We start from the raw sequence: 27337 nt of genomic DNA, 5'->3' as shown, positions 1-27337 counted from the left end.
CAACTTCTTTTCTCTGGACATGTTGTAAGCCTTCCGCTTCACTATGGTCGTATCTCGGAGCTCAAATGGTACTTGAAACTTAGTGGTCGCCTTCGGGTATCCGCCTACACAAAGTAACTCAGGATACATGCGAGTGACGTCTTCTGCGGCGGTGGGCTTGCGGGGGTTTCCGGCAACGGCTATAAAGGTAGTCAGCAGGCGATCATTATGTGTGGTAACTTGTCCATCCCAATAAAGATTCAAACGCAATTCTTGCATCACCGGGCGGGACAAAAGAAGTTGATACTTCACTCCGTGAAGGGCCAGTACTTTTACAGTCGTACTCTTGTCCTGACACGTAATCAAGATCTCTGTCCATTCATCATACAGTTGTTTCCTGCCATCATAGCCGTACACGATGACGCGACAACCTTTTCTTATAGTTAGCTGAGGGATCGCGTCCTTGTTAATGACAGTGATTGACACTCCACTATCAACTAGAGCTTTCACATCCTTCCCATTTACTTGCGCAGGCACGTATATTAGTTTGGCGCGGTCCGTGAGAAAAATCTTTTCGTATGCTTGGGACGAAGGGTCGTCAGAACATCCTTTGGTAAATTTCCTTTTCTTCGTCTGCCTTGTGTTTTTCGTAGATGGCTTGGGTTCGCTGAATGGGTCTGGCCATCCAGGTGCTGGAAACATTTCAGCGGTGGTCACTTCGCTTGCCGAAGACTGTCGCTGTTGAACGAACAACAGCTTCATAATCTGCAGTAGCTCCTCAGGCATTCGTGGTGTTCCAAGCTGAACATGGCGCTGCATGCATTCAGGAAGTCCCAACGTGATGAGGCACACAAGTGACGAGTCGGAGAGTGCCGAGTCCGCCGCATGCAATAGCCTCCACTTCTCAAAAAAGTAGTTCGTAACAGGACCAGAGAGGTACCTCAAAGCTATTGCACGGTCCAAACTTTAAAACTTGCTTTCACAGAATGTCGCTAGAAAGCTCTGCCTCCAGTCCGCCCAAGGATGTCCTGCCTCCTCTGTTGCTCGGATGTCATGCCAGGTCTTCGCAACGCCTCCCAGGTAGAATCGCATGTGCATTATTTTGTCGCGATCGTAATTCCAAAAATTTTGATCGCATGCGTATTCGTAGAAGTCAAGCCAGGCTTGAGCACTCATTGATGATGATCCATCGTAGATCTCTGGATTAGTTACTTCCAAAGGTGGTTTCAGAGATCGGTCAACTCCTGTCTGCATTATAAGCTCCAAGAGATGTTGTTGCCACTTGCTATTTTCTTCCTGCAACTTGATTATATCTTGGAAAATATCTTTGCCTCTTAACGGACTGTCTGTTTCAGCAATCTCCTCTTTTGTCAGTCCGGCTTCGTGTAGTCTATCTTCACTTAGGAGCCGACCAGCATGCGCGATGGCCGCTTGAAGTTCCTCGCGATTCATATCTTCTTTCGAGAATTGGCGATATGTCGCCGAATAGTCAGAGCTCACGCGAACACATCGACTTTCCACCATAGACGCAGCATGCAGTGCTCACCGTCTTGACACATCTTGCAGCGACGTCGACGTGCATGGTCGTCGGAAAATCGGAGCTGTTCAGGCGCGCCCAGGATCCTGCAGTAGACTGCGCCAAAATTGTAACGACACCGAGGAATCACGAATCCAATACGGTCGCCATTACTGTTTATTGCCGTTCCTCCTCTTTTTCGCCCTCTAAGAACTGTACCCTTGCGTCTTCTTTTCCATCTTCTTCCTTACAACTGACAACTTGGCCAAAGTGTTAATCATCAGTTACTACCTCGAGCAGAATAAATGGGCCATTAGAACAGACACAGACTAATCGTTTCCATAGTCTATGGTACTGTACGCAATTGTGTGCATTTGTATACATCCGATGTGCAAAGTCCACTAGAATTCCCTACAATGTCCACGGTATCCGTGCCTTTACTCGTGATGGCATATATAGGCATTGTAAAATAATTAGGGGTGTGCGAATAGTGAAATTTCATTTCAAATTAAATTCAAATCAAATAGTGCCGAATAGTGGCCAAGAATATCGAATCGAATATTGAATACAAAAGAATTTATTGGAAATTGAAAGCAAGAACAAAGAAATGAAATGAGATGTCACCATGCCATGCCGTGGTGACAGCTGTAATATGCGCTTGTTCGGGAGGGGTTTTTTTTTTTTGGCTTTTATGGGTGCGGAGGCATGTTGATAGAAGAGCCACCATTAGTCAGCAGCGGCACTTCTAACCTCCAAACGGCTAACAGAGGAGGGTATGGTAGCTAGTCCTTTATTTTTTTTTGTCCCCCTATGGTCGCGCAATATGGCTCATCTGACAACGGTAATGTCGTGCGTCATTGTCATGAGTGCTCCAGGCCCAAAAACCTTCGGGCGCCCGTTCACAGCAGCGTTTTAAGTGGGTGCCAAAACGATGGGAGTCTCTGAACGAGTGATGCGATGTCACAGTGGCGACTGCACAGCGTCAGCAAAATTTCGCATGGAAAGCCAATCACCAAGGGTTTCGCAGGCCAAAATTGGGAGTCTGGACGTTTTACGGCACTTGCGGCATACACAACCAAAATACGCATGAAATCTGTGCCTTCATTTCGAAAGCGAAGTTGTGAAGGGCTTGACAGTTTTCTCAAGTTTTTTTTTTTTACGTGCTGAAATGACATAATATTCTTTAGAATAAACGTGTGCTCCCTTTTGATCCAGGATATTGGTGAAAGTTTTAACGAAAGGCTGGCTCTAATGACGTTAGCATTATCAGGCACCCCACCCTAAACAAGTTGCATCATTGGCCTTTGCCACGTTTTAGATATTTGTCTATTCGAATTATTCGAGACTTTGAATACTAGCTATTCGAAAGTCGAATGAAATTATTCGATTAGGTATTATTCGATTCGAAATCGAAACTCGAGTATTCGCACACCTCTAAAAATTATTTCACGTACTCTGAAAAGCAAGAACATTTAAAACTAAAGAGAACTACTATGCATAGCCTCAATTCGTAGTTTCAATGCATAAAACATTTTAGAAAGATAGCCAATGACTCATGTTCTTCTAATATTTTTAATTGAAAATAGCTTTTTGGTAGGGGTGTGCGAATATTCGAGTTTGAAATTCGAATCGAATAATACCCAAGTGAATAATTCGATTCGACTTTCGAATAGCTAGTATTCGAAGTACGAATAATTCGACAGGCCGAATATATAAAACGTAACAAAGGCCAATGGTGCGACTTAGCTAGGGCCCGGGTGGCTTAATCTAACGCCAACGTCGTTACAGTATGCCCTTCAGTCAAATTTTCATCGATACCCTGGTTTAAAAGCGAGCGCATCTTTATTTTAAAGGAGATTATGTCATTTCCGCACGTAAAAAACACATAAACACGACTGAATCGGTGTACCGGTGTTTCGACGCGTGGTGGCGATTCCGGGCTCGACTGTCGGCTCCGCGATGGAGTGCCAAGCATGAAGCTTACCCCGCACATCCACCAGTGTAACGACGTGGGATCGACGAGGACACGGAGCACGACAAACAAACACGCTTTATCGATCAGAGAAAGAACTGCAACGTCTTCTTCGTCCCTGCGCTGGGCCAAGAACACTCGCGCTGCTTCGTTGCCATCACCACTGGCACATACGCGCGGCATAGGCGGTCACGTACGAGCTAGGAGGGACAAACCCACGGCTTAGGAGCTTCGCCCCTAAAATAGACTACTTCTTGTTACAGTCCTGCCCTTCACAACTCCGTTTCCGAAATGAAGGCATGGACTTCTTGCGTAGTTCGGTCACGTACACCGTAAGTGCCGTAAAATGTCCTGAGTTGTGCCTGCAAAGCCCTGGGCAATTGGGCTCACTTGTGAAAGCTTGTTCACGCTGAGCAATCGGTACTGCCGCACCGCACCACTCGTTCAGAAACTCCCATCGTTCCAATGAGCAGTTGAAACGCCGTTATGATTGGGTGCCCGAAGATTTTTGGGCCCGTAACACTCATGACGATGAAGCACAACATTACCGCTTTCAGATGAGCCGTCAACACCGGAACATCACGGCCACAGAGCCTGAAGGCAGGTCATGTGGAACAGCTTGTGCTTCTGCATGACAATTTGTAGTGTTTCAGTAGCAGTCACTCACCTCGTAATGTGCTCGAGGACATGAGCAAATTTCATTTCTTTGTGGTTTCTTTCACATCTCTTGTATTCGACATTCGATATTTTTGGTCACTATTCAGCACTATTCGATTCGAATTCGATTCGAGATAAAATTTCACTACTATTCGCAGAACCCTACTTTTTAGTGATTGCTGGTTCATTTTCCTAAAAGAGCCCATCAGAATTTAGTCCCAGCAGTTTGGTTATAGTTATTGTGTGCTGTGGTTCAGTTTCTTTAAATGTGCACTACAGATGGGGAGTCATGAAAACTAAGAAGGGACATGCAGCGGATTGAAGCAGACACTTACGTTCCCGACAAAAATATGGCAGGACCATATCGGGGACTTATGTCATACAAAATGGAATGCTATTAAAGGGACACTAAAGGCAAATATTAAGTCAGCATTGATTGTTGCAATAGCGTTGCAGAAACCTCGTAGTGCTTGTTTCATGCCAAGGAAATGCTTATTTGGAAAGAAAATCACGTTTTAGTGGTCCGCACGGCGTTAGCACACTTCAAATCACCCGCCTGAACGGACCATCTGATGTAGCAGTTGCCATGCCCAACGTTGCCCGCCTTTCCTGCCCGGCCGCCGAAGCTATGGTTTCTTGAGCAGCAGCGGCCATCAGCCTTGCCAAGACGCAACGACGGGCCACTCCGAAACTGTATAGTTCACTGTAATGGAGCTTAGCTTGTCCAGCAGCAGCAGAAGTAGAGTATCGACAGGGCGAAAATAGCGAGAGCCAAGGACACGCAGCAGTACGCGATACCGAAACTACCACTGAACGCGCAGCTTGGCGAAAAAGGAACTTTTGAACCACTCGCGCCGTTCCCCATGGTAGCGCCAAGAGGTTATTTTTTCCATGAATCAAACAGAAACGGACAAGCAGAATTTTATTACGTCTTGTGATGCACGGAAGGTTCTTTTTTTATCACAACTAGTTTGATTAGTAGTGGTTAAGTGTATTCGGGACTCTTTGAAGTCATCGGGATCATTTCCAAAATGTGCCACTCATGACGCACATCGTGTCCTACATTTACCTTAATTTTTCGATTACTAGAGCACTGCTGTTGATACTATTGACGTTTTAAACGTTCTCACACATTGACCTTTCACTCTGTATAAATTGTTATTTGCCTTTAGTGTCCCTTTAACGTGTACTTGGCACAGCTCTTGGCTTGACTCAGTGAGTAAATGCCTAAGCATATATATTAAGTATAATAAAAACACTGGGCCGGGAGTGTCAAAAAGGGACAGCAAGAGCTGTACAGGCGCAGGCAGCGTTGCAGCAAACACAGGCTGGGCAGCTCCAGCTCATGCCTCGAGCAGAGCTGGCGATGTGGCTGCAGCGCTGGGCATTCCTCTTCGCTACAATCGTCCCCCGTTGAAATAGGAGCCATCCTGGCGACTCACGGTGAACACAGTACAAGCGGATCGTAGTAGGGCTTCAGACGCTGTACGTGGACAGTTTCACGACCACGAAAGCGTTGGTCTGTAGGCGGTGTAACCGTTTCAACGATGTAGTTTACAGGTGACGTCTGCACAACGACACGGTAGGGTCCCTGATATTTCTAAGCAAGCTTGGAGGAGAGGCCAGTAGGGACAGCTGGAACCCAAAGCCACACAAGGGATTCTGGAAGAAAGTGAGGATCAGGGTACGGGCGGCCATCGGCACGACGAGATTTTTGTTTCCATTGGTCTACGGTTCTAAACGAGCGGGCGAGCTGACGGCACTCCTCGGCGCTGCGGGCAACTTGAGAGATGGGCGTAGGTTTCGATGAATTGTGTCGGTGTCGCAGAATGGTGTCGAGGGTGGTCGAAGGTTCTCGGCCATATAAGAGGAAAAATGGTGAAAAGCCTGTAGTCGCCTGTAGAGCCGTGTTGTAAGCGTACGTCACGAAGGGCAAAATTAGGTCCCAGTCAGAGTGATCAGAGGCAACGTACTTAGAGATCATGTCGCCTAGGGTGCGGCTGAATCTTTCTGTCAAGCCACTGGTTTTGAGGATGGTAGGCGGTAGTAGTGCGATGAACGATATGACATTCGACAAGGAGTGCGTTTACAACCTCGGAAAGGAACACACGTCCTCCATCGCTCAGAAGTTCGCGGGGTGCGCCGTGACAGAGAATCAAGTTCCACAGGAGGAAAGATGCTATGTCACAGGCTGTGGCAGCAGGCAGAGCAGCTGTTTCTGCGTATCGCGTCAAGTGGTCAACGGCGACGACTGCCCAGCGGTTTCAGGAAGCCGTGAATGGAAGAGGTCCATACAAGTCAATGCCAATGCAGTCGAAGGGCCTGGCCGGGCACGGTATTGGCTGGAGCGTACCAGAGACGTGCTGAGGAGGAGCTTTGCGTCCTTGGCACTGTGGGCATGACCGAATGTACTTGTGCACAAACGTGTACATGCCTCACCAATAGAACCTCGAGGAAAGTCGGGTGTATGTTTTGAAGACGCCTGCATGTGCACACTGTGGGTCAGCGTGAAAGGCTGAACATATTTTAGCCCGAAGATGTCGAGGTATCACCAGCAACCACTTGCGGCCGTCGGACATGTAGTGAAGAGGAATACCCAGCACCTCCACTAAAAATATAATAAAAACACTGGGCCGGGAGCGTCCGATAGGGACAGCATGAGCTGTACAGGCGCAGGCAGCGTTGCAGCAAACACAGGCTGGGCAGCTCCAGCTCGTGCCTCGAGCAAAGCTGGCGATGTGGCTGCAGCACTGGGCATTCCTCTTCGCTACATAAACAAAATTTTATTATAAGAATAAGCGCTTACTTGAAAGGTATGCATATGTTAAGTGCTAGTTTTGTTAGCCTCTGCCTCCCACCTGATGTCATGGTGCATGAGGCTATACGTATAAGGTCTTGGTCATCATTTTCACATTGACTTTGCTTTGAATTTACCGTGTCAAACAAGTGCAAGTCTTCCCAGGAGCTTTTCAAGCAATCTGTATAACAATGCAGGGGGCAGTTACATTAAAGAAATAACTGTACAGTCTGCCAAGCGTACCACCTCACACTTTAATCCTATCCAAGGACAAGTTACTCTCACATCACCTGTATATGCGTTGTAATGACAACAGTTTGAATTACTTAGGCATTACACTCAACATTACTGTTGTTATTAAGCAAGAACATTTAAAACTAAGGAGAGTTACTATGCACAGTCTCAATGCCAGGAGTATTTTAGAAAGGTCACTCATTATTCATGTGTTTCTGACATTTGTAATTAAAAATAGACTACTTCTTGTTACTGCAACTCACTTCATTCTTGTAACCAGCTTGATTCTCTTACTATTACACACTTCAATTTATTTCCTTGTTTGCCTTGTGCAAATAACCCTTTACATATGTTAATATTAAAGGACCCCTGACAGCAAAATTTTTGATTGTGACATTTTTAATGTATTTGTAGCTTTGTGCCTCGTAATCCGGAAATTGAATCGTAAATGCTCTACCGTATTGTATAATTAATGCTAGTGTCGTTAATTGCAACCAATTTTGTGTCACTTCGAAACGCCTGCCTAAAATCCATAGGAAACTAGTGCCCCACAGCAGGTGCACACCTGAGATCACGTGCACTCAAGCTTTTATGATGTTGAAAGCGCACTTTTCAAATCAGGACCCCATGCGCGGTAAAGACTGAAACGATGTATGCTTCGGTATGAGTTCAGCCTGTTAAGCGCGTGTCCCCTCAAGAAAAAGAAAAGCATTCCTGGCCTAAGCAGCCAGAACTACCTTGAGAGCAGCTTAACAACAGAGCGAGAGGGGTGAGGAACAACAGCGCTTACCGGGTGCCAGTCATGGTATTGTGTGCACCCTGCAAATCCTCTGTAATGTCGACAATACTGGCTTTACTCGTGGAACGTCACATGGGGCCTTGATTTACATCATACCAGTGGCGACGTTGCGAGGTGCTGCCAACTCAGATAAACACTCATCAGGGGTGAGACGGCTGAAATCGATTTGGGAGCAGTTTTGGGAGTAGCAAAATTTCAATTTAGCAGCAGGAGAGCCTTGTTTGGGAGCAGTTAGTGGCATTTATTATGTCATTTTTGGAGCTTGAAAAAACAATCTTGTAGCAACTTGGAGGAACAAGCACATATTTTAATCGGCTTAGAATACACATAACATTCAAACAGCCTTTGGAGAAAGCTTTTTTTAACAGATTATCGCCAGGTATGAACTACACTACCTTTTTACAAACCACACGATTTATACGACCCGGATAACAACATATGAAGTAGATTAAAGAAGTTTTTCCAACTAGGTTCACTTTACATTTGAAAATAAGAAAAGAGAAAACATCACACTTCTCAAACAATAAAAAAAAACTGATTGCACAAGAATTGTAGCCACATAGCAGTAGGTCTTTGCTTTACATAAGCAGTACCATTTAGCAGATTACTGCTTTTACTTTTTGTTAATCTGCTTATTTAGCTTTTCAAGCTTCCCCAGAGCTTCCTGTAGGTCAGTGTTCCCCTTCGTGGAGGGTGGGGGGGCAAAGTCTGCCGCATACCGCCCATACTTTGACTTAATCGGGATTGAGGGTGCTGCGATGAACCTTCACCCTCCCTGAAGGGGAACGAACCCTGCGTACGCCTATAAGCACCCCATCACAATAAAGCGCCTTTAGCTATCTGCTCGGCCGCGCGGGTGGCGTAGCGTCAAGTGTACCGCAAGCTTTTAATAGGTGATAACAAAAGCACGCTGCACCACCGTTCGCTGACACCTCGTGCGGGACCGCCTTCAAGAATGCGTCGCGAGCGCCGAGAAACCTTACCGCTCGGACACTAAGTCGTCAAACGCCCGCACATACGGCGCTGCAACCGTAGCGCCGTTGTAAGCGTAATAGTTTCGAAATGCTCCTTGATGTCGCCACCATGTGCTATAGCACAGTCGTATGAGATAGCCCGAATCAGCGCTGTGGCAAATGAACAAACAAAAAAAGGCTTTGTCGTGCGTACTTGAGGCGCTATTTACAGCGGCACTGCATTTATTTCCTCCTTGGTGGCTGCGGCGCAAGCCAGGAGATGCAAATTGGAACTTGGTGGTTAGTGCCTACTACCGTTTAATGCATAGTTATGCCGCGTTCACAGCAGATATGTTTTAACGAGGTTAACGCATGCAGCCGCAAATATTCACTCTATCCACACGAAAAATACTCACCTTTGCTCATTGCGGGAGAACACATGCAGCAACTGTCGACACCAAAACCGTAGCTAGCAGAGGAACAAGCGATGCACAGTAAAGAAACTGACAGTGAACAACCCCGCTACGCGCTACGTATGCCACTCGATAGTTTTCGCTATGCGACAGTTTACAGTAGCGCCGGAACACTCAGCCTACCGAGAAGCAGCAAGCTAGCGGAGCGGCAGTGCATTTTGGGGGGGTCACACATATTTACAACCGCTCAGAGGCGATTATCACAGCACTATGGAAGCCTCCATTACAAAGGCGCGTAGAAAGAAACGCTTGGGCGCGTTAACATGTTCTGCGAACGTATCCCTGAGGCTGCTTCTAAAGTTACGTTTTCCCACGCTGAAAGTGACGCGGGCTTGAAAATTCTTGCTTGTGAGGCCGTTTCAGCGCAGTTCGGCGCAGTGTTTGCAATTTTTATCCTTTTGGAGCAGCTTGGCACAGGAGAACGGAATCGTATCAAAAATGCGCAATATGCGCAGCGGTCTCACCCCTGACACATGCTTATTTTACCAAATTAAAATATCTTAAAGCTAACGACCGCCATTAATAACTGGTCAGAAGTGCCCACGTATCCTAGGACGATCAAACAACACAAACATCTTAAGGTTACCAGAAATTGGATGTGGTAATGGTAAGGCTCACCTGAAACTTTGCTCCCTCCATAATGTTAGCCTTGAGGATACGGCTAATGCTCTCTGCAGCCTTTACTGGGACTGTGCTTTTCTCGACCACAATCTTTGGCGTAATGGCCTTCTCGGCTATGGTCCTGGCTGCAGCCTCCACATACTGTAGGTCGGCTGCCCTTCCCTGAATCAGATGTACTCTCATTTTAACTGAGTAGACATTGTTCCTCCCCTCGTTTTAACTTAGTTTTTCCTGCACATCTTTACTTTCTTCATGCGATGGAATGTCAGAGGTAAACTGACATCCCATCGGATGAGATGAATCTCATCCCATTGGATGAGATGAAACAAACAGAGGTAAAAACTAAAACAACCCATTCATGCCATGTGACAAGTCATGCTGCTACGAATCTGGTTATTAAAGGGACAAAAGAGAAAAACTATTTTTATAGTAGCCAAATTTTCGTTTATGTTGCCAAAAGTTCTGGTGATGGAAACGAAAGGATTCAGAGTAGTTAGCCCTAAACTGACATGATCATTCTGTAACCGCTGCGTTTTCTCTGGCCGGAAATGAAAGAGAATGAGTTGTTCTGATCTTGCTTGATATGAGACTGTGTCTGGAGTTACAAGGTTAATGCTGAATTACAAACTAAAAATTAATGAGAACTAACAGACAATAATGCCAAGGAAAGTATAAGGGGTGTTATTTCTAGTCATTAGGATATAAATGTGAAGAAAGTAAAGTGGACGAAAGGATAACTTGCCGCTGGCAGGGACCGAACCTGCGACCTTCGAATAACGCGTCCGATGCTCTATCACTGAGCTACAGCGGCGGTCATCCTCTCGTTCACTTTATGGGGTATATATCTACATTTAAACCTAGGAGTGTTAGTCAGTGCCAACCACAGCGATGGCGGCGAGTGTGGAACACTCTTTTTCTGCCTGTTGGCATCATGATAGCACGTGATCTTTTTACGATCCGGCAGCTGATCGATGGTCCCTCGCATACTACCTGAAGGCATCAAGTCTGCCAGAACAAGACCCTCGCTATGAATGAAGGAAAGAAAGTGACTTTTTAAGGGCTCATTTTTCTTTGTTAGATACAATATTAATGAGAACTAACAGACAATAATGCCAAGGAAAGTATAAGGGGTGTTATTTCTAGCCATTAGGATATAAATGTGAAGAAAGTAAAGTGGACGAAAAGATAACTTGCCGCTGGCAGGGATCGAACCTGCGACCTTCGAATAACGCGTCCGATGCTCTACCACTGAGCTACGGTGGCAGTCATCCTCTCGTCCACTTTATGGGGTATATATGTACATTTAAACCTAGGAGTGTTCCACACTCGCCGCCATGGCTGCGGTCGGCATTGACTAACAGTCCTAGGTTCAAATGTACATATATACCACATAAAGTGGACGAGAGGATGACCGCCGCCGTAGCTCAGTGGTAGAGCATTGGACACGTTATTCGAAGGTCACAGGTTCGGTCCCTGCCGGCGGCAAGTTATCTTTTCGTCCGCTTTACTTTCTTCACATTTATATCCTAATTACTAGAAATAACACCCGCTATACTTTCGCTGGCATTATTGTCTGTTAGTTCTCATTAATACTGTGTCTAACAAAGAAAAACGAGCCCTTAAAAGTCACTTTCTTTCCTTCAGCTAAAAATTACATCGCATGGTGAGCAATGGTTAAACAACAGGAGCCTGGAGGAGAAGCTCTGACAAGAGACCTCGTTGAAACATCAGCTCCTGTCCAAGCATTCTTCGATTTGATCACCGTTAATTATTTTCTGATTCTCTTGTGAGCCTATGTCTTGTCTGGATAGTGCAATACAAATGCAGGGCTCATGCTTGGATTAGTTATGAGTCGGGCTATCTGCACGCTAGGCCTAAATGAATATAATTTCTCTTGTGACACTGGTGGTTCATTAACTCTCATTCCAGAGTTATATACTTTGCAGTGATGCTACCGAGGACTTCTGATTTGGAGCAATTTTTGGAGCAGCAAAAAGTTCCATCTTGGAGCACTTTGGAGCAGCTAACCTGAAGAAGCAAGTTTCATTTACATTCAAGCACCTGAATAATTATTATGGGGCTCTTATGAAGAGCTAGAAATATTTCGATTCATTGCGCATCTCATGTAGAAAATAATCTCAGGAGCACTCCATATTTCACTTGATAATGCCAAAATAGGGGCTTCCTGCGCTTGAGTGTTCTCGAATAACCTATTCAGCGATTTTTTTTTTTTTCGTAACTAGCAAACAAACAAAATACTCGATACTGAAAATTGTACTTTATGACATAACACTCTAAATACATCTACGTAATCATCATCAGAAGTGGTAGACGAATGCCGTGACATATAACAGTGCCTCAATACTAAAGATTCCCACTGTTGCCAATGCATTCCCCTAAGACGACTCATAGACAAAGCCTAGGTTCTTTTTCTCCTCGATCGACTGCATTGCTGGGTGCCACATGACACCACTGAACTGAGCTCAGATAACCAACTTCCTCCGACACTCCCTTCCCTCTCTCTCTGGGGCCTCTCTGTGCTGAGCATTCTCGTAGTGCTTCCAGACTATCGCTTGCGCATGCGCCGGGTTGCTTGGAAGACGGAGAACTGCTTTAAGCCGAGCATCCGCGAAAGTGTCCGAAAGTGCATTCAACGGGGGACTAATGATATCACAAACTTTGTTTTCCTTTTACAGCGATGCTGTGTACAGCTAGGACATTCCCTAGTGCCCTCCATAGTGCAGTGCAAAAAATAATGCGTATTGAACGTTAACAGGCGGGCCGTAAACAACCTGGCCTAACATACCAAACTGGCATCCACCATTTTGTATCTGTACTGTGCGCTAAACAGCTTCGCTGGTCGTCCAGCTTGCAGAGTGAAATGGCTCCTCATTTTTGAACGGTGAAGCTGCTTAAGCTATCGGTAACTTGCGCTCCGTCGTGGGAAACCCCTCAAGTGGGTATGCGCCAGGAATTGGGCAAGCCCAACTACCGAGTACAGCAGGTGCGAGCATTAAACGAAAACTCTGCTCGGCCAAGTGAAGCACGTGAAACATGTGAAAGAGAGGGAGAGAAAGGAAGAAAAAGAGAGAGAGAAAAAATGCAGAAAAATAAAGAGAATAAAGACATAAATAGATAGAAAGACAGAAAAAGACATAGAAAGGGAGAGAAGAAAACAACAAGACACGAAAAAGAGATAGAAAACACAGACAGCAATGACTGAAAAAAAGAAAGACAGAAATAGAGAGAAAGAAGCAGAAAGAGAGAAGAGAAAGAGGAAGCGATAAATAGAAAGAGATAGAAAGGCAAGAGAAAGAAAGAAAGAACCGATACAAAAAGGAGATACGAGAAACAGAAATAAAGAGAAAGAGAGAGAAAGAAAGAAAGAAAAGATAAGCAAGGAAGGCCACCCAGCTGCGCTCTTCCTTCAGGGCACCACTAGTGCGAAGCTGCCATGATTATTTTTTCTTTTTATTGTGATAGCAATTATATGCACACTCTTGACGGGTTTTTGGCGTTGCCGTTGCCGTCATTTTCAGCATAAAGTCCAAGTTGACAACATCACCCCGCGCACGATAACATCTACCCACGCATCGTATGTTCTACCTGCATGGAAAAGCTCGCGAGCGCTGGCGACGAACGCGGCTGAAGCGAAGATGAAACGAGCCGGCTGTCTCCATTGCACGGAAGCCGACATGCGATAACATCACCCTGCGCGCAAGGCCTGCTGTCTATTGCTCATCAAGCATGGAGGAAACGCTCCGCGCGTCTTTCGAAAGGAACATGAAGGGGGGTTTGCTGCGTCGCTCGAAGGGCGCGGTCGCTGGCGCGCGTTATCTTGACAGGCATCAGGAGACGGGTCATAAACATGCTGTGCTCGCAACGCTTACTTCACGTATAGACAACTGAAAGCTCGAAAATCCACTTCAGTCCCTGAAGCGGCTGTATTCTTTTCAATCTGCCTTCTGCTGAGTTACGCGAGATCGGATCCAAAAGTTAGCTGTTACGTTTACTTCGTATAACAATACAATTTGTTGCTATCGCATTCACTGCTTCGCCTTTAATCGAAACTATTTTTTTTTAACCGTCGGCTATTGACCCTGGAAAGCGAGCGGCGGACGTATAACATAGCATAGCAGCTTCACAGTGGGCCTGCCGACGCCAGGGCCGTCAGCGACGGGCCCGCTACTGACAGCTGCGCAAATTAAAAGAGTTGCGGCTGCTCCGACCAGGAGGCATTCTTTTATTAATGAGATGACACTTGAAAAAAGAAGCTAAATATTCGAATTGCAGTCCTAACACTTGTGAGCTCAAAAGGGCAGAAACTTTCAGGGGGTATTACCGCAAGAACGATTACTGACGTGGAACAAAATTACGAAAAAGCTCCTCTGGTCGAAGATCCATGGATAAAGTATATTTGATGAAAAGTGTCAACATGTTCCCACTGTTCATGTGATCTTCCATTGACGTGAAGCACGGAAAATTCGACATTGCTCCATATATCTATTGCTAGTTTTCTCAAATATTATTCTGCTATGTCCAGAAACAGAAGTGACAGACATTCTAGCGGCACGCATGCAGTTATTGCTGAACATTGCTTCAATTACGAGCTGTGCGACTCCTGAAACGAGCTATCAGCAGCGTTTCTGGAATAGACGACGTCCGCCGATGAATTGCCGCCACACTTTCACGCTACTGATTTGGCCTAGGCGTCACAAGCTTCTGCGGAGGATGCATCTTGCCATCGAGCCCACTTGCACAACTGGAAGCTGCGTCAGCACCGATCATGGCGTCATGGATCGGGACGCTCGTGCGAGCACTGTTTATTCAGCGGAATAAATCTTGGTCCGTGGTTGTGAATTTGGCGGCCCCAAAATCAAGCTGCACATGTTTTGACGCGCCGGCAGTGCGATTGTTGGTGATAGACACCCCCAAATCCGAGACTCTGGCACGCAATTTATACGTTGTTTTTATCAGGATGACAGAGTAAATTCAATTTGGCGCACTTGGCGCAGGAGTGGAATCACTGACTTTGCATATATGCCAGTGTGCTCTCTAATCAGAGGAGGTCACACTTCACTTTTACGCTATACTTTGAGCAACCAGTCAATAAGAAGGGTGCAAGGCTTCTCACCTTTCCGAACCCATAGTGCTTTGTCGGTGTGTTGACTGAAATGAAGATCAGATCAGCCTCCTGGATAGCTTTGTCTATGTCGCATGAAAAGAAGAGGTTCCGTCCACGACAAGCCTTGACAATATCATCCAAGTGAGGCTGAGGGGAAGAGAACGCTACATGTGTTAATACATATAACATTAGCTTTGCCCTTCTGATACAATGTTCAAATAAATTAAAGAAACAACCCCCATATTTATCTTTAAGCAAACATTAAGCATCTCTAGGCACTCAAACCTGAAATAGGCATGCAACATTTATATGTTACTGGTTCGTGATGCAAATTGTTTCCTTTCAAAGTTTATTGTACAGGTGCTCACAGAATAACATGGAGTGCCGAAAAGGCGGCCGCTCCCCATCAGAGCATGCCGGGGGAACAATTGAGCCTCCCTAGCAAGCTAGTCTCACTCCCTAGTGCATCTAGAATAGCATTATCTTGCACCAAAAGGCTTGCATTAGGTGCATCTTAGCACTGTAACACAACGGTTGGGCGGATGAGGTTTGTAACGTGCTGTGTGTGTGCGCACTTGTCCTTGCACGTTCATGTGCTTGGCCGCTTTTTTTATCTTTTGTTATGTTGGACACCATTATCTTTTCGGCACCACTTGCCTGATTGGGCAGCATATTTAGGGAGCACGACTGTGAGCAGTGCTGGCAAAGCCCAGTGTTTGACTAGTGCTAAGAGGCACCTAATGCTAGATAGAGATAAAGGAAAAAAGTGACATGCATTTTGTTTATTTAAAGATGAAAAAAAAATTGTACAAAAGAAGCGAGTGTTCCAACCTCATAAATAGGCAACTCATCCGAGTTCCATTGCCTGATGCGCTCGGGGCTCTTGTCTGCGACTACAACCTTGATGTCAGGACACTTGTGGGCAATAACACTGCACGTGGGACCCCCAACGTAGCCAGCTCCTATGCAGCAGATGTTTTTCACCACCATTGCCTGCATAAAACATTCATGCGTGTTAATGCAGCACTACAGAGCAATAAAAGGTAAAGACATGTTGGTACAGTACATTTCTCCGTTAATGAGATCGGTTTGTTTGATTAGCATGAGTGGGGGCTTGCCAATAAAAGAGCCATGTAAGAACAAGAAGACAGCTTCCAATGACACAATTGATACTGCTGCACTATATCGCTGGTTGACATCGCAAATTTTCATGCCATCTTCTCATACATAAGTAACTGGTCATCAGTAGAGAAGAACCGATCAAAACTATGCAAGTAGAGACACTGATGTTAAGCAATGTCAAGATGATGCAAATGAACAAATGCAACTCCAGTATGAAAGCTCAGTGAAGAAAGCATACCATCGTCATCATTTTCAGCCTACTTTTATGTCCACTGCAGGACGAAGGCCTCTCCCAATGGTCTCCAATATGCCATATTCCGTGCATGCTGGTTCTATTTAATGCCTGCGAACTTTCTGATTTCATCACTTCATTTAATCCTCTGCCGTCCACAGCTATGTCTCTCATGCCTTGGTATCCATTCCGTAGTTCTAACAGACCAACGGTTATCTGCTATTCGCATTACGTGGCCTGCCCACTTTTTCTTTTTAATGTTAGGTACTCCCATTTTATTCTCTAATTCCACTGTGCTCTCTTCATTTCTCTTAGCGTTATACCAAGCATTTTTCACTCCATCACCCACTGCGTGGTTCTTAACTTCTTCTCAAGTTTCTTTGTTATCCTCCAAGATTCCGCACCACATGTTAGCACTGGCAGTATACAACGGTTGAACACTTTTCGCTTTAGGGACAGTGGTAGATCGCCTACCATTATTTGGAAATGCGCTGTAAGCACTGCAGCCCATTCTTATTTTCAGTGGATTTCCTTTTCACATACAAGAACAAAATTCTCTCTTATTTGCTTGAGCAAACACACACATAGCTGTACTTAGATCACTATAGAAATGCTGTGTCATACAGTTTACTGAACTAAAAAAATTTGTCTGGCAACTGTCAAGTGTAGGCTGTGAGTGTCATGTGATAACGATAAAAAATTTTGTTATCCAGCGTCTTTTGCATGACTTCCATCACTGCTTTCCTCTGACTAAACACATTTCAACTTCAGGGGCAAGAAAGCACCCCACATGCCGTGGTGCCTCCTGATCATAGTGTGATTTCACAGCTCAAAGGCCCGGAATTCAATTCTTTTAAGAAGGCATCCCCCAGACCCTCATTCCACTTTTCTTACTCATCCCACCTTCCACTACCTCCATCCTACTGGCACAGAATGCCACGTAACAAGGCGGTTGTGGTACTCCGCTAGATCCCCAATGAAAATTGAGGTTCCTGCCCTGCTATCCCAGCACAGAAGTCCTGGCATTTTCGCAGCATAGGTTTCAGAGAAAATTCCTTTTTGGTTATGTTGATGTTTGCCAAGTGCCACAGCCTTCGTCAAGTGGCTCGAAGTGTGTGGTATTAAAGCAGTTAAATAAATCTTCACATTACAGTGGGTGAGATTCTATGAGAATACGCAGAGCTTTCACAGCTCTAGGAACATTTGCATCACACGATGCCATCATTTGACTTGTAAAGAGCATAGGTCTCACAGCAGACAGTTGCTATTTATGTATGCCATATGTTACACCTTGAGTGCTGCATAATCAAGATTCTGTGAAGAGATGTGGGCACACAGAAAAGAACGCACAATAAAAATGCAACATTCTGGCCTCGAGCTTCAAGTTCCATAAACAGCACCCGGTGTCAACCCATGAAACCCAAAACCTATAGGGAGCTTTCACAAGCGGCGGAGGCGCTGTGCATTGTGGGTAGTCCGCCATTTTGAAGTCATAGTCAACCAAGCCGGGAGGCGCGCGCGTGCGGCAGCTCCGAGTAAACAAACAGACGTGCCGGCGTGATCGCGCATGTTCTTATTGTGAGGAGCATCGAGCATGAACTACGAAGTCAGCGAAGACCAGAATGTATGTACGCATCCACGCTCTCCCTTAAACACCGCGAGTGATACAACGAGAAAATCCAACTATCCGGAGTGGACCCGTTCACGCTGCAGGCAGCCGACTGTGAACTTGTGACCACTCGTCGATGGCTCGGACATTCGTGAATTCGTGGTCTTGCGGACGTGTTTTGTTACGCGGCAGCAGCTCAAAGGAAGGGAGGCCGTTGGCGGCCACAACTTCGTGACAAGCGGCTGGGTAAGTGAGCCGCGAATGAAGCAAGTTGCTGCCGATAGCGTGATCATCATGACACAGGTAAGCTTGTAAGGACGCTTTAGATATTTATCTTTTGCATTCTTTTGTAAGGTGACAAGCCTCAAGTCGAAGTGTGGTTCCTTGGGGAAGGGTGACGGAGAAATCCTTGCCGCGCACGGCCTGAAACAGCGAGGCGTGATCCCACATCGCAGCGCTCCCCTTTTACGTGAAGTACGGCCTGCGAGCGCGCGAAGAGCGCTCGTGCACAGACGGCTCCAAGAGCTGGCTCCCTCCTGCCATGAAAACACTTGAGGTGCGGCCCGTTGCCGAAATGGGCTTGCCGTCATCGGCGATGAAGAAGTGGCGCATCGACACTGCAACAAGCCAACTTGTGCACCGCAGCCTTGACCGCGACCAGTTTCTCGGCGTACTGATTGCGGCGGAGTATCGACCTGCAGTAGCGAGCACTTATGTGTCGTCGGTGAGAAGCAGCAAAGGTGCCGATTAGCATCAGCTCTTCGAGAAAAGTGCAATAAGGTTAAGTTTTCATGAACTTTTGGCAAAATATACCAAGGTTTACAGCACGCTGCAATGTGCGAGCACGCCTCGCCGTTTCGGCCATGCACGAGCAATGCGCAGCAAGGATTTCTCCGTCTGTCACCCTTCCCCAGGAACCACACTTCGACGGGAGGCTTGATGCGGGCCTGCGAATGGGTCACCTAACAAAAGAATGGAAAAGATAAACATCTAAAACGCCCTTAGAAGCTTACCTGTGTCATGACGATCCCGCTTTCGGCAGCAACTTGCTGCGTTCGCGGCTCGTTTACCGGCCGCTTGTCACGAAGTCGTGGCCGCCAACGGCCTTCCTTCCTTCGAGCTGCTGTCGCGTTACAAAACACGTCCTCAAGACCACAAATTCGCGAATGTCGGAGGCATCGATGAGCGGTCACAAATTCACATCCACTAGGCAGTCGCCTGCCTGCAACGTGAACGGGTCCACTCCGGATAGTTGGATCTTCTCGTTGTATTTTATTACTCGCGGTGTTTCGGGGAGAGCGTCGATGCGTACATTCTGGTCTTCGCTGACTTCGTAGTTATTGCTCCGTACTCCTCACAAGAACAACAAGCGTGATTGCGCCGGCACGTCTGTTTGTTTACTCGGTGCTGCCGCACGCGCGCGCTTCCCGGCTCGGTTGTCTATGACTTCAAAATGGCGGACCACCCACAATGCACAGCGCTTCCGCCGCTTGTGAAAGCTCCCTATATGAAACGTCTTTAAAACGGTTAAAACCTCTATAAACCTCTATAAAACGTTTTATAGAGGTTTTGTGTTTTGTGGGAAGCTGCTCTCAACGATTACGTCACTTACTGCGCGACATTATACTCTTAATTTGTAGCGATGGATCTAGGAAAATCTTTACCTTACTCTTATTGTACTGTAAATTGTAAATTACTGCTTCGTAAATTAAAAATAACAATTAGGTTACACTTGCCTTATAAGAAGTTAACTAAAGAAGGGAATAAAGACGCTGAGAAGCTTCCGGCAGCGTATAGTTAGTGCTGCACATGGCTCACAAACTCCTCGCACAAGGGAACCAACTCACGAAAGCGCACACAGAAGTGCGCGGGACGTGAGCTCACACGTAACGGACAGAACCTCGGCACGCGAACACACGAAACACAAGCCTCGGCCTGTCACCTGAACCTGCAGACGCGCTACCGAGAAACAAGATCGGAGAAAACGGATTCCAAGAACGGGCCCCCATCACGTAGCCCGGGCAACTCTAAAGATCAATGACCATCCGGGATGTGGAAGCTTACCTCAGTTTGTCGAAGGGCACGCAGAAGTCTGGCGCGACAAACTTTACCACAGCCCCGGAGTTCACTGCGCCCCGTTCACAGCGTTGTCACGACTGCGAATCGGAAGTGTTCGACGTGGCCGTGACCACAAACCGCCGCTCTGACAGCGAGACGTTACGCCTACCACACCGAGGCTACTTTCTCTTGTCGGGCGATCGAAGCTAGAATCGCGGCAGCACACCGTTCCGGATGTCCGTACCGCGCGGCGTGTTTCCGTAGCCTAAACGGTACACAAGCGGAAGTTCCGGTTTAATATTAAGAAAACTGGTAAAGGGCGAACACGCTAACTACTGCTACGTCTGAGTACAATAAAAGAAATCATTGCTTTTTGTACAACAACAAAAGCCTTACGATAAACTCCTGTTTATTAATGTTTCGGCTATAGCGTTTGGGTGGCCCTCTCGTGACGGCTGTCGGGGAATTCTTTTGTTGCCGTCAGCTAGGTACCTAGGTGACCTAGGGACGAAATGATCGAAATCTCTCTTTAGTTTTTGGCGGTGCTTTTTGGAACGGTCGCTCCACCGGCTGATGCACGCTTGAACTACTTGAACGGGCTTGGGCTTTCATCTCCTGTCTCTACACCGACGACGATGACCGCGAGTCGGGCAGCTTTCGTTTCGACAACGTAGTACGCGAACCGGTGCTCCGTAGCGACTTCGTCGTGGCTACCTCGAACAACATCCATGACCTGGACGTCGAAGGCGAGGATGCTGCATTGCGCTGCCTTGCCACAATTGAGTAAGTAGTGATCTCCATTATTGCGAGCTTTGTCTCTGTCAGCTAGAAATGCCGAGTCTATCAATTACATACCAGAAAGCGTGACAATATGCTGTCGTTCTTACGATGTGGATTCGGAGCGTGATAAACATTTCGAACTGGGGCACAAGAGGCTCACCAACGATCGCTGCGCGAGCAGGAAATGTTTGCTGCGCGAGTGAGTACCGATCGTGAGTTTTCATGCACTACAGTTCGACATGGTTAACATGCACCAACTCGTCCAATTTTCCTCTTGGCCTAAGTGATTACTACTACGGATGTTATCTGACCAACTAGTAGGAACAGCTTCCTTGCGCATTACAGAAGCTGGATTAAAGGCTCTCACTCGGTGGCAATTTCGCAAATGTTCAGGTTTGAATGTCGGATTTGCCTACATTATGAAGTGGCATCACGCTCCATGTCTCAATGCAAATTGCGGCTGCTTACGAGAGACGGCAGACGCATTCCATTCTCAAGTTTTGATACGAGTGCCGCAGTTTACCAGACAGCACTGCAACGTGTTTAGTGCGCTCTCAGTTGGTGACGGTTGGTAACAAATTTTGTAGGCATTGTAGATTGAAGCGTATTGATGAAAAAAAAAAAGAAAAGAATGGAACCCTTGAGAAGCATGCATTTTTCCTTGTTTGTGCGGCGTATCTCATGTGCTTGCTTAGCTCTGTTTCACCATGCATATGCACCATGTAATACTGATCGAGATTGAGAGATTGAATTAGCAATAAAAAACAAACATAAGTGAAAAGAATAGGACCATATACGCAGGATAAAAGCACGGTTATTAAAGGCATGTACAGAAATTAAGAAATGACCAAAGGTTAGCGAAAGCAACAGACGTGGCAGAAGGCCAATGTCGCACAGTCTAGGAGCCTTGGGCTTCCTAGGCGTGCCTTGTGTAACACTGCTTGTCACTCGCACCTGCCAAACTTGCTTATAGAATGAATGGTGGAGCAGTGGCTATGGTGCTCGGCTGCTGACCCGAAGGTCGCGGGTTCAATCCCAGCAGCGGCGGTCGCATTTTGATGGAGGCGAAATGCTAGAGGCCCATGTACTGTGCGATATCAGTGCACATTAAAGAACACCAGATGGTTGAAACTTCCGGAGCCCTCCACTACGGCGTCTCTCATAATCATATCGTGGTTTTGGGACGTGAAACCCCGATAGTTATTATCATACTGTTTTGGAAACAGTTATTCGAAAAAATTTCCACTGCCTTACATCTTTCAGTAAACCTTCAATAGGGACTTGAAAGTCCTTGAACACCCTCGAATATGGGCTGTGAAAACCTGTACGAACCTTGTATCCTTTTCACCCTAGAGCTGAACTAATGAACACTCTTTGTAATTCTCATGTATGAGAATGTACTTTGATGTGCAAAAAGACAACCTTTATTTGTGCAGGTGCCCATGCTGCAAGTTCAGTCGTAACCTCGTGGAGTGGGTGGGATCCAACTTCATGGAGAAAGTAAAGGCTGAAGAGCTGTGTTTGAGTATGCTTTGCTGGTGCTCATTCTGTTTTTAGCCATTTCAAAAGATGTAAGAAGTGGCAGTAGTGACCTGATATCACTTGGCCCTTGGCTGCTCTTCCGTATCAACACTGGCTCTGCCCAAACTAGGCACCAAGTTCAAGGTATAGTTTTCAGACCATCTGTTTTTGGCTTCTCATGTGAGCCACTGTACACAGATAGATGAGTCTTTGTTCCTGCTTGGAGGTAGACTCCACACTTCTCTCCTGGCAGTCTAGCTCTCTCCTCTTTCTGTTATGTATTAGTATTCTTTTATTTATGAGAAGAACCTGAATACGAGGCATCGCTGAAGCCGACTTTTCGACAAGCGGACCTGTCTTCTTTAAGGTTGCAACTGCTTTCCTTAGCATGGTGTGGATATGCTTTTTACCCTCTCCTCCAACCAAAAAAATGAGGACGAAAGGGCAACTGCGAAAGTGGGGGTGGTTATGACGGAGAAAGAGGGGCCGGCAAGTCAAAAGGAAAGAGGAAAAAGTCAGTGAAAAAGAAAGGTGTGGGATGGGGTATTCATGTTCAAGGATAGAAAGGAAAGTAATGGAATAGAATTACCTTATTAATGTCCTGCAAGGTGTGCACAAATGCCTTTAGGGCCTCCTCGTTGGGACTGAAAGGCCTAGCCTGACAGCCGCTTCGCGGGCTTGCTGGATGGCCCATTTCTGGTTGCCTAGGCTTGAGCTACGCAAGACGGCGTCCCATCTTCCTGAAGTAGCATCGGGGTCAGCATCGTTATACATAGTGGTGCACTCCCAGAGCACGTGTCTAAGAGTAGCCGTGGTGAGTTTGCAGTGGTTGCATATATCATAAGGGTAGATTTCTGGGTATATGACGTACAGTATGTGCGGATTTGGGTAAGACTCCGATTGTAATAGCCTTAAAGTAAGTGCTTGAGGCCTGCTTAGCTTTGGGCTAGGTGGTGGGAAGATGCAACGCGAGATGTAGAAGTGCTTGGTGATTTCATTATAGGTGGATGGCACGTCTCTGTTTTGCATGGCCTCGAATCTGCCAGTATCTTGCGCGATCAATCAGTGTGCACGCAGTACTGTGAACATATTCATCGTAGTTGACGGGGCAGCCAGGGATCTGCCCAATGTGAACGGGAGCGTACGATGACTAAGTTCTGTTTTGGAGAATGCGTAAGGCCTGTGGGGCAATTCTGCGATTAGTGAAGGACCTGATTGCAGATCTAAAGTCAATAAAAATCACTTCCACATTGTCAGTGACTATAGTGAGCGAAATCGCAACCTGCTCGGCAACGAGCCGGTCCATGGTGTAAACCGAGGTACAGTTAGTTCATTCACCTTTGTGGTTAATAACAACTGCAGTGAATTTGAGATCGCTTCGATAAGAGGAGGCATCTATGAAACAGGCTTTGCTGTTGTGTCGGTAATCCCTGAGGATAGTGGCGTCCTAGGCCCTGCGTTTTGGGTAATTGTGTTCCAGATGAACATTTCTGGGCATTTGCATTGCCGTTATAAGCTCTCTCACACTTGGTGGAATTGCTACGTAGTCACTATAGTATGATTGTTCTGTGTAGCCAAGTTTCTTGAGGATATGTCTGCCCATCTCAGTGGAGGATAGGCGTGTGATCTGAGAGTGCTCCTGTGCCTCTGCAATCAATCAGTCAGTCAGTTTTTATTATGACATAATAGGGATTACGAAGCATAAAATATACTGGCAATTTCTTCTGGGGTGTTGTGGATACCAAGCTGCAGTAGCCGATCCGTACTGGTGCTGCAGGGAATGCCAATGGCACATGTGACTGCTTTTCTAATGAGTGCATTGCGTTTGTCTCTTTTATTCCTATACCAGTTGTGCATAGCAGCAATGTACAAGAAATGGCAGAGGACGAAGGAGTTTTTTTTTTTTTTTTTCGTTGCAACTTTGGCGAGTGTTTGTTTACTTGCAAGAAAAGGACGAAGGAGTGTGCCAGATGGATGAGGTTGTCTTGCTTCACTCCATTGTGTTTGTTGGGAGCTCTTTTGAGCAGGTGTATGGCGTTGTTGGTTTTGCTTACCAGCTTCTTGACAGTTACATTATTGGTGCCATTTTTCCTCAATTGTCATACACAGGACTAAATGCTTGACCTTGGGTATTTCTGCACCACAGCTGGTACGCAGGTTAATGCTCTGATGGGATTCCTGCCAATCACTGGGCTTTCAACCCCACCTGACAGTGCGGTAAAGGAACAGTTCAGACTTAGCAGGCGAGCATCTGAGCCCGGTGGGAAGGAGGTAGGACTCAATGGTATTGGCTGCAAGTTGCAACGCCTGTTCTATGTCCCCCTCGCAACTGCTGGTCGCCCAGATGGTGATGTCATCTGCGTATATGGTATGCTCAATGCAGTCTATTTTGTCCAGCTCCCTGGCCATTCCATTCATAGCCATGTCTAACAGGGATATGGAAATGACTGAACCTTGGGGTGCCGCATGCACCTAGTTCTACCTCCTCGGAGGATAGGTCCCCTGCTTTCAGAATTGATAGGAAGCATTTCACATAGTTATAGAAGTTGGTGCCCAGGTTAAGGTTCGATATCGTTTCAAGTACGAATGAATGTGCAGTTTTGTCAATGGCTTTCTCCAAATCAAGGCAGGAGATGGCTTTCATACCGCAAGTGTTATTGTACAGGATTTGTAGCTTTATTACAATCGTGGTGCCTTGTGTTGAGAGCTTGGCTCTAATGCCGATCATACTGTGCGGAGTGTTACATGCTCCATGGCTTTGCCCAGGCGTGACGTTAGCGAGATAGAGCGTGGGTTGTCTGTACTAGGTGTTTAGCCGCGTTTCGGAAATAATGTGGTATGCGATGTCTTCCATTCAACAGGCATATTACCATTATTCCAGTTGTCATGGATTGTTTCAGTGATGTACCTGATTGAGGGGTCATCAAAATGGCGCAGGAGTTTGTAATGCCGTCAGGACCTGGGGCAGATCTCCCAAGGTCCTGCAGCGCTGTTCTGATTTCTTCTGTGCTGAATTCAGAGTCAAGCTTTGGGTTGAGAGAGCCTTTATAATCCGGGTGTGTTGCTACAGGTCCCGTAGGAAGATACCTGTGGATGAGGTTATCCACGATGGCTTCTTCTGAGGCATCCTTAATGGCCAAGTTTAGGATGCGTTTCAGGCGATGCCTCTGGTTGGACTTGCTACAGTTGCTGCCAAGGAGTTGGTTGAGGAGGTTCCAAAATTTGCCATTACGCATCTGGTCATCTATGCAGTTGTAAACTTCATCCCATTACTGTTTCTTAAGGACGCTGTGGTGTTCCTGAATGTGTTTATTAATCTCGGATATCTTTTTACAAAGACTTCTATTCAGGCGCTGACTCATCCATCGAGCTACTTAGGATTGTGTAGCTTCAATGAGATGGGCTAGTCTGCTGTCTATTCTCCTTACTGGGAGGTCTGTAATGATGGCCTTCGGCTAGCTGGAAGCATCTTTCTTCATTTGCTCTACCCATGCATCAAGCTCGGGGCAAATAGAAGAAGAGGAGTGGCCTCTGCGAAAAAGATCCCAGTCGGTCCAAGTAAATTCTTTTTCTTTTATGGAGTTGGGGTAAACTGGGAACCGTGTAATTAATAGGTAATGATCACTGCCTAAAGCCGTGGCCGAGTTTGTCCACATCGGATCCACCACGTTTTTGATGAACGTTAAATCTGGTGCGGAGTCACTACAGGTTGAGGTGCCTATTTTGGTGGGGAAGGCCTTGTCAGTGACCAATGTTAGGTACAGGTCAAGTGTGCCCTGCCAGAGCTTGACTCCCATTCGAGTGTTGTGGTGATATTCTTGGCTGAGTGTGGGGAATTGAAGTCACCACCAATGAATAAACGGTTGCTGTTTGTCAAGTTCATTGCTTTAATCAGTATAGCCTTATATCTTTGCCTGTGGTTATTAAGGCTGCTGTATAGGTTGAGGATGAAGATGCTTTGACCTAACTTGGAGTCCGGGAGTATCTCTACAAAGACATGCTCTGTGTTGCTGAGCGCCAGGTCATGTTCGGTATACAGTAGACTCTTGTTAAACGGAACCTGAAGGGGCCAGGAAAATGTGTTCTGTTTAAGAGGAGTTTCGTTTACTGAGAGAGGAGCAGGGGAGCAGAATCCAAGTACGAAACCAATCATGTTTAAGCAGCTGTTCCGTTTAAGAGATTTCCGTTTACTGAGAGTCTACTGTAGAATAATTTTTTGGAGACTAGTGTACATACACCTCTGCCTTCCGTTTGGGCGACAATTGGGTTTAAACCAGATAGGGAGATCGAGGGACTTGGTGTTTCTTGCAGGAGGACAATGTTAGGTTTCTCAGTTGAGTTTCTAATGTGTTGCTGTTGGGATGCCTGTTTGCTGGCATAGCCCCTGCAGTTCCATTGCCATATGTAGAAGTTTCTAGCCGAGCGATCCATCATGAGCGTTGCTATCGTCTGTCTGCTGAGGGCCGCGGGTCGTCAGTATGGATTGCAGGGTACTGCTATTAGTCAGTGCATGCGATGTAGATGGCACGACAGCACCACTGGTGAACGCCGGTGCAACTATGTTATCTAACTCAAAAGATCGCGGTCGTTTTCTCTGACGAGGGATGCTTCTCGGTGAGGTGACTGACGATTAATCTCAGCTATCTCTAACAATAATTTCTGGATAGTTTTATGAGCGCATTTCCTCTTTTGAGGAGAGTGATTTCACTGCTACTCTCTGTGCTAACACTAGTGTACCGTGTTGCCGATTGGTGATTCTCTACCCTATTAGCTTGCTCTGGGAGTGACCCCGATACTATCTTGTGAGGACCCTTGACTCTGTCGGCCCACCTGAGAGGTCCAGCCTTCTTCCCGGGCCTGTGGACGTTTGCAGGTTGGCTCCATGATAG

General features: G+C 46.4%; 1 protein-coding gene across 12 annotated transcripts in view; it reads right to left on the bottom strand.

Moving 5' to 3' along the window:
• Nucleotides 1-20410, bottom strand: part of LOC119382956 (UDP-glucose 6-dehydrogenase) — a 56751-nt gene extending 36341 nt beyond the window's left edge. For all 12 annotated transcript variants that reach the window (XR_007415081.1, XR_007415083.1, XR_007415082.1 and 9 more), the window contains exons 1-4: nucleotides 20154-20410; nucleotides 15958-16119; nucleotides 15136-15273; nucleotides 9999-10163 (exon numbers count right to left, since the gene is read on the bottom strand). Coding sequence is in view for 9 of the 12 variants with exons in the window: in XM_049412355.1 (XP_049268312.1) it covers nucleotides 9999-10163; nucleotides 15136-15273; nucleotides 15958-16116 (462 nt within the window). In the remaining 3 variants the exon portion in view is untranslated. The remainder of the gene's footprint in view (nucleotides 1-9998; nucleotides 10164-15135; nucleotides 15274-15957; nucleotides 16120-20153) is intronic.
• Nucleotides 20411-27337: the final 6927 nt, after the last annotated feature.

The sequence above is a fragment of the Rhipicephalus sanguineus genome, chromosome 2, assembly GCF_013339695.2.
Source record: "Rhipicephalus sanguineus isolate Rsan-2018 chromosome 2, BIME_Rsan_1.4, whole genome shotgun sequence".
In the NCBI taxonomy this organism is placed as follows: domain Eukaryota; kingdom Metazoa; phylum Arthropoda; class Arachnida; order Ixodida; family Ixodidae; genus Rhipicephalus; species Rhipicephalus sanguineus.
This window is presented reverse-complemented; position numbering and strand designations above follow the sequence as displayed.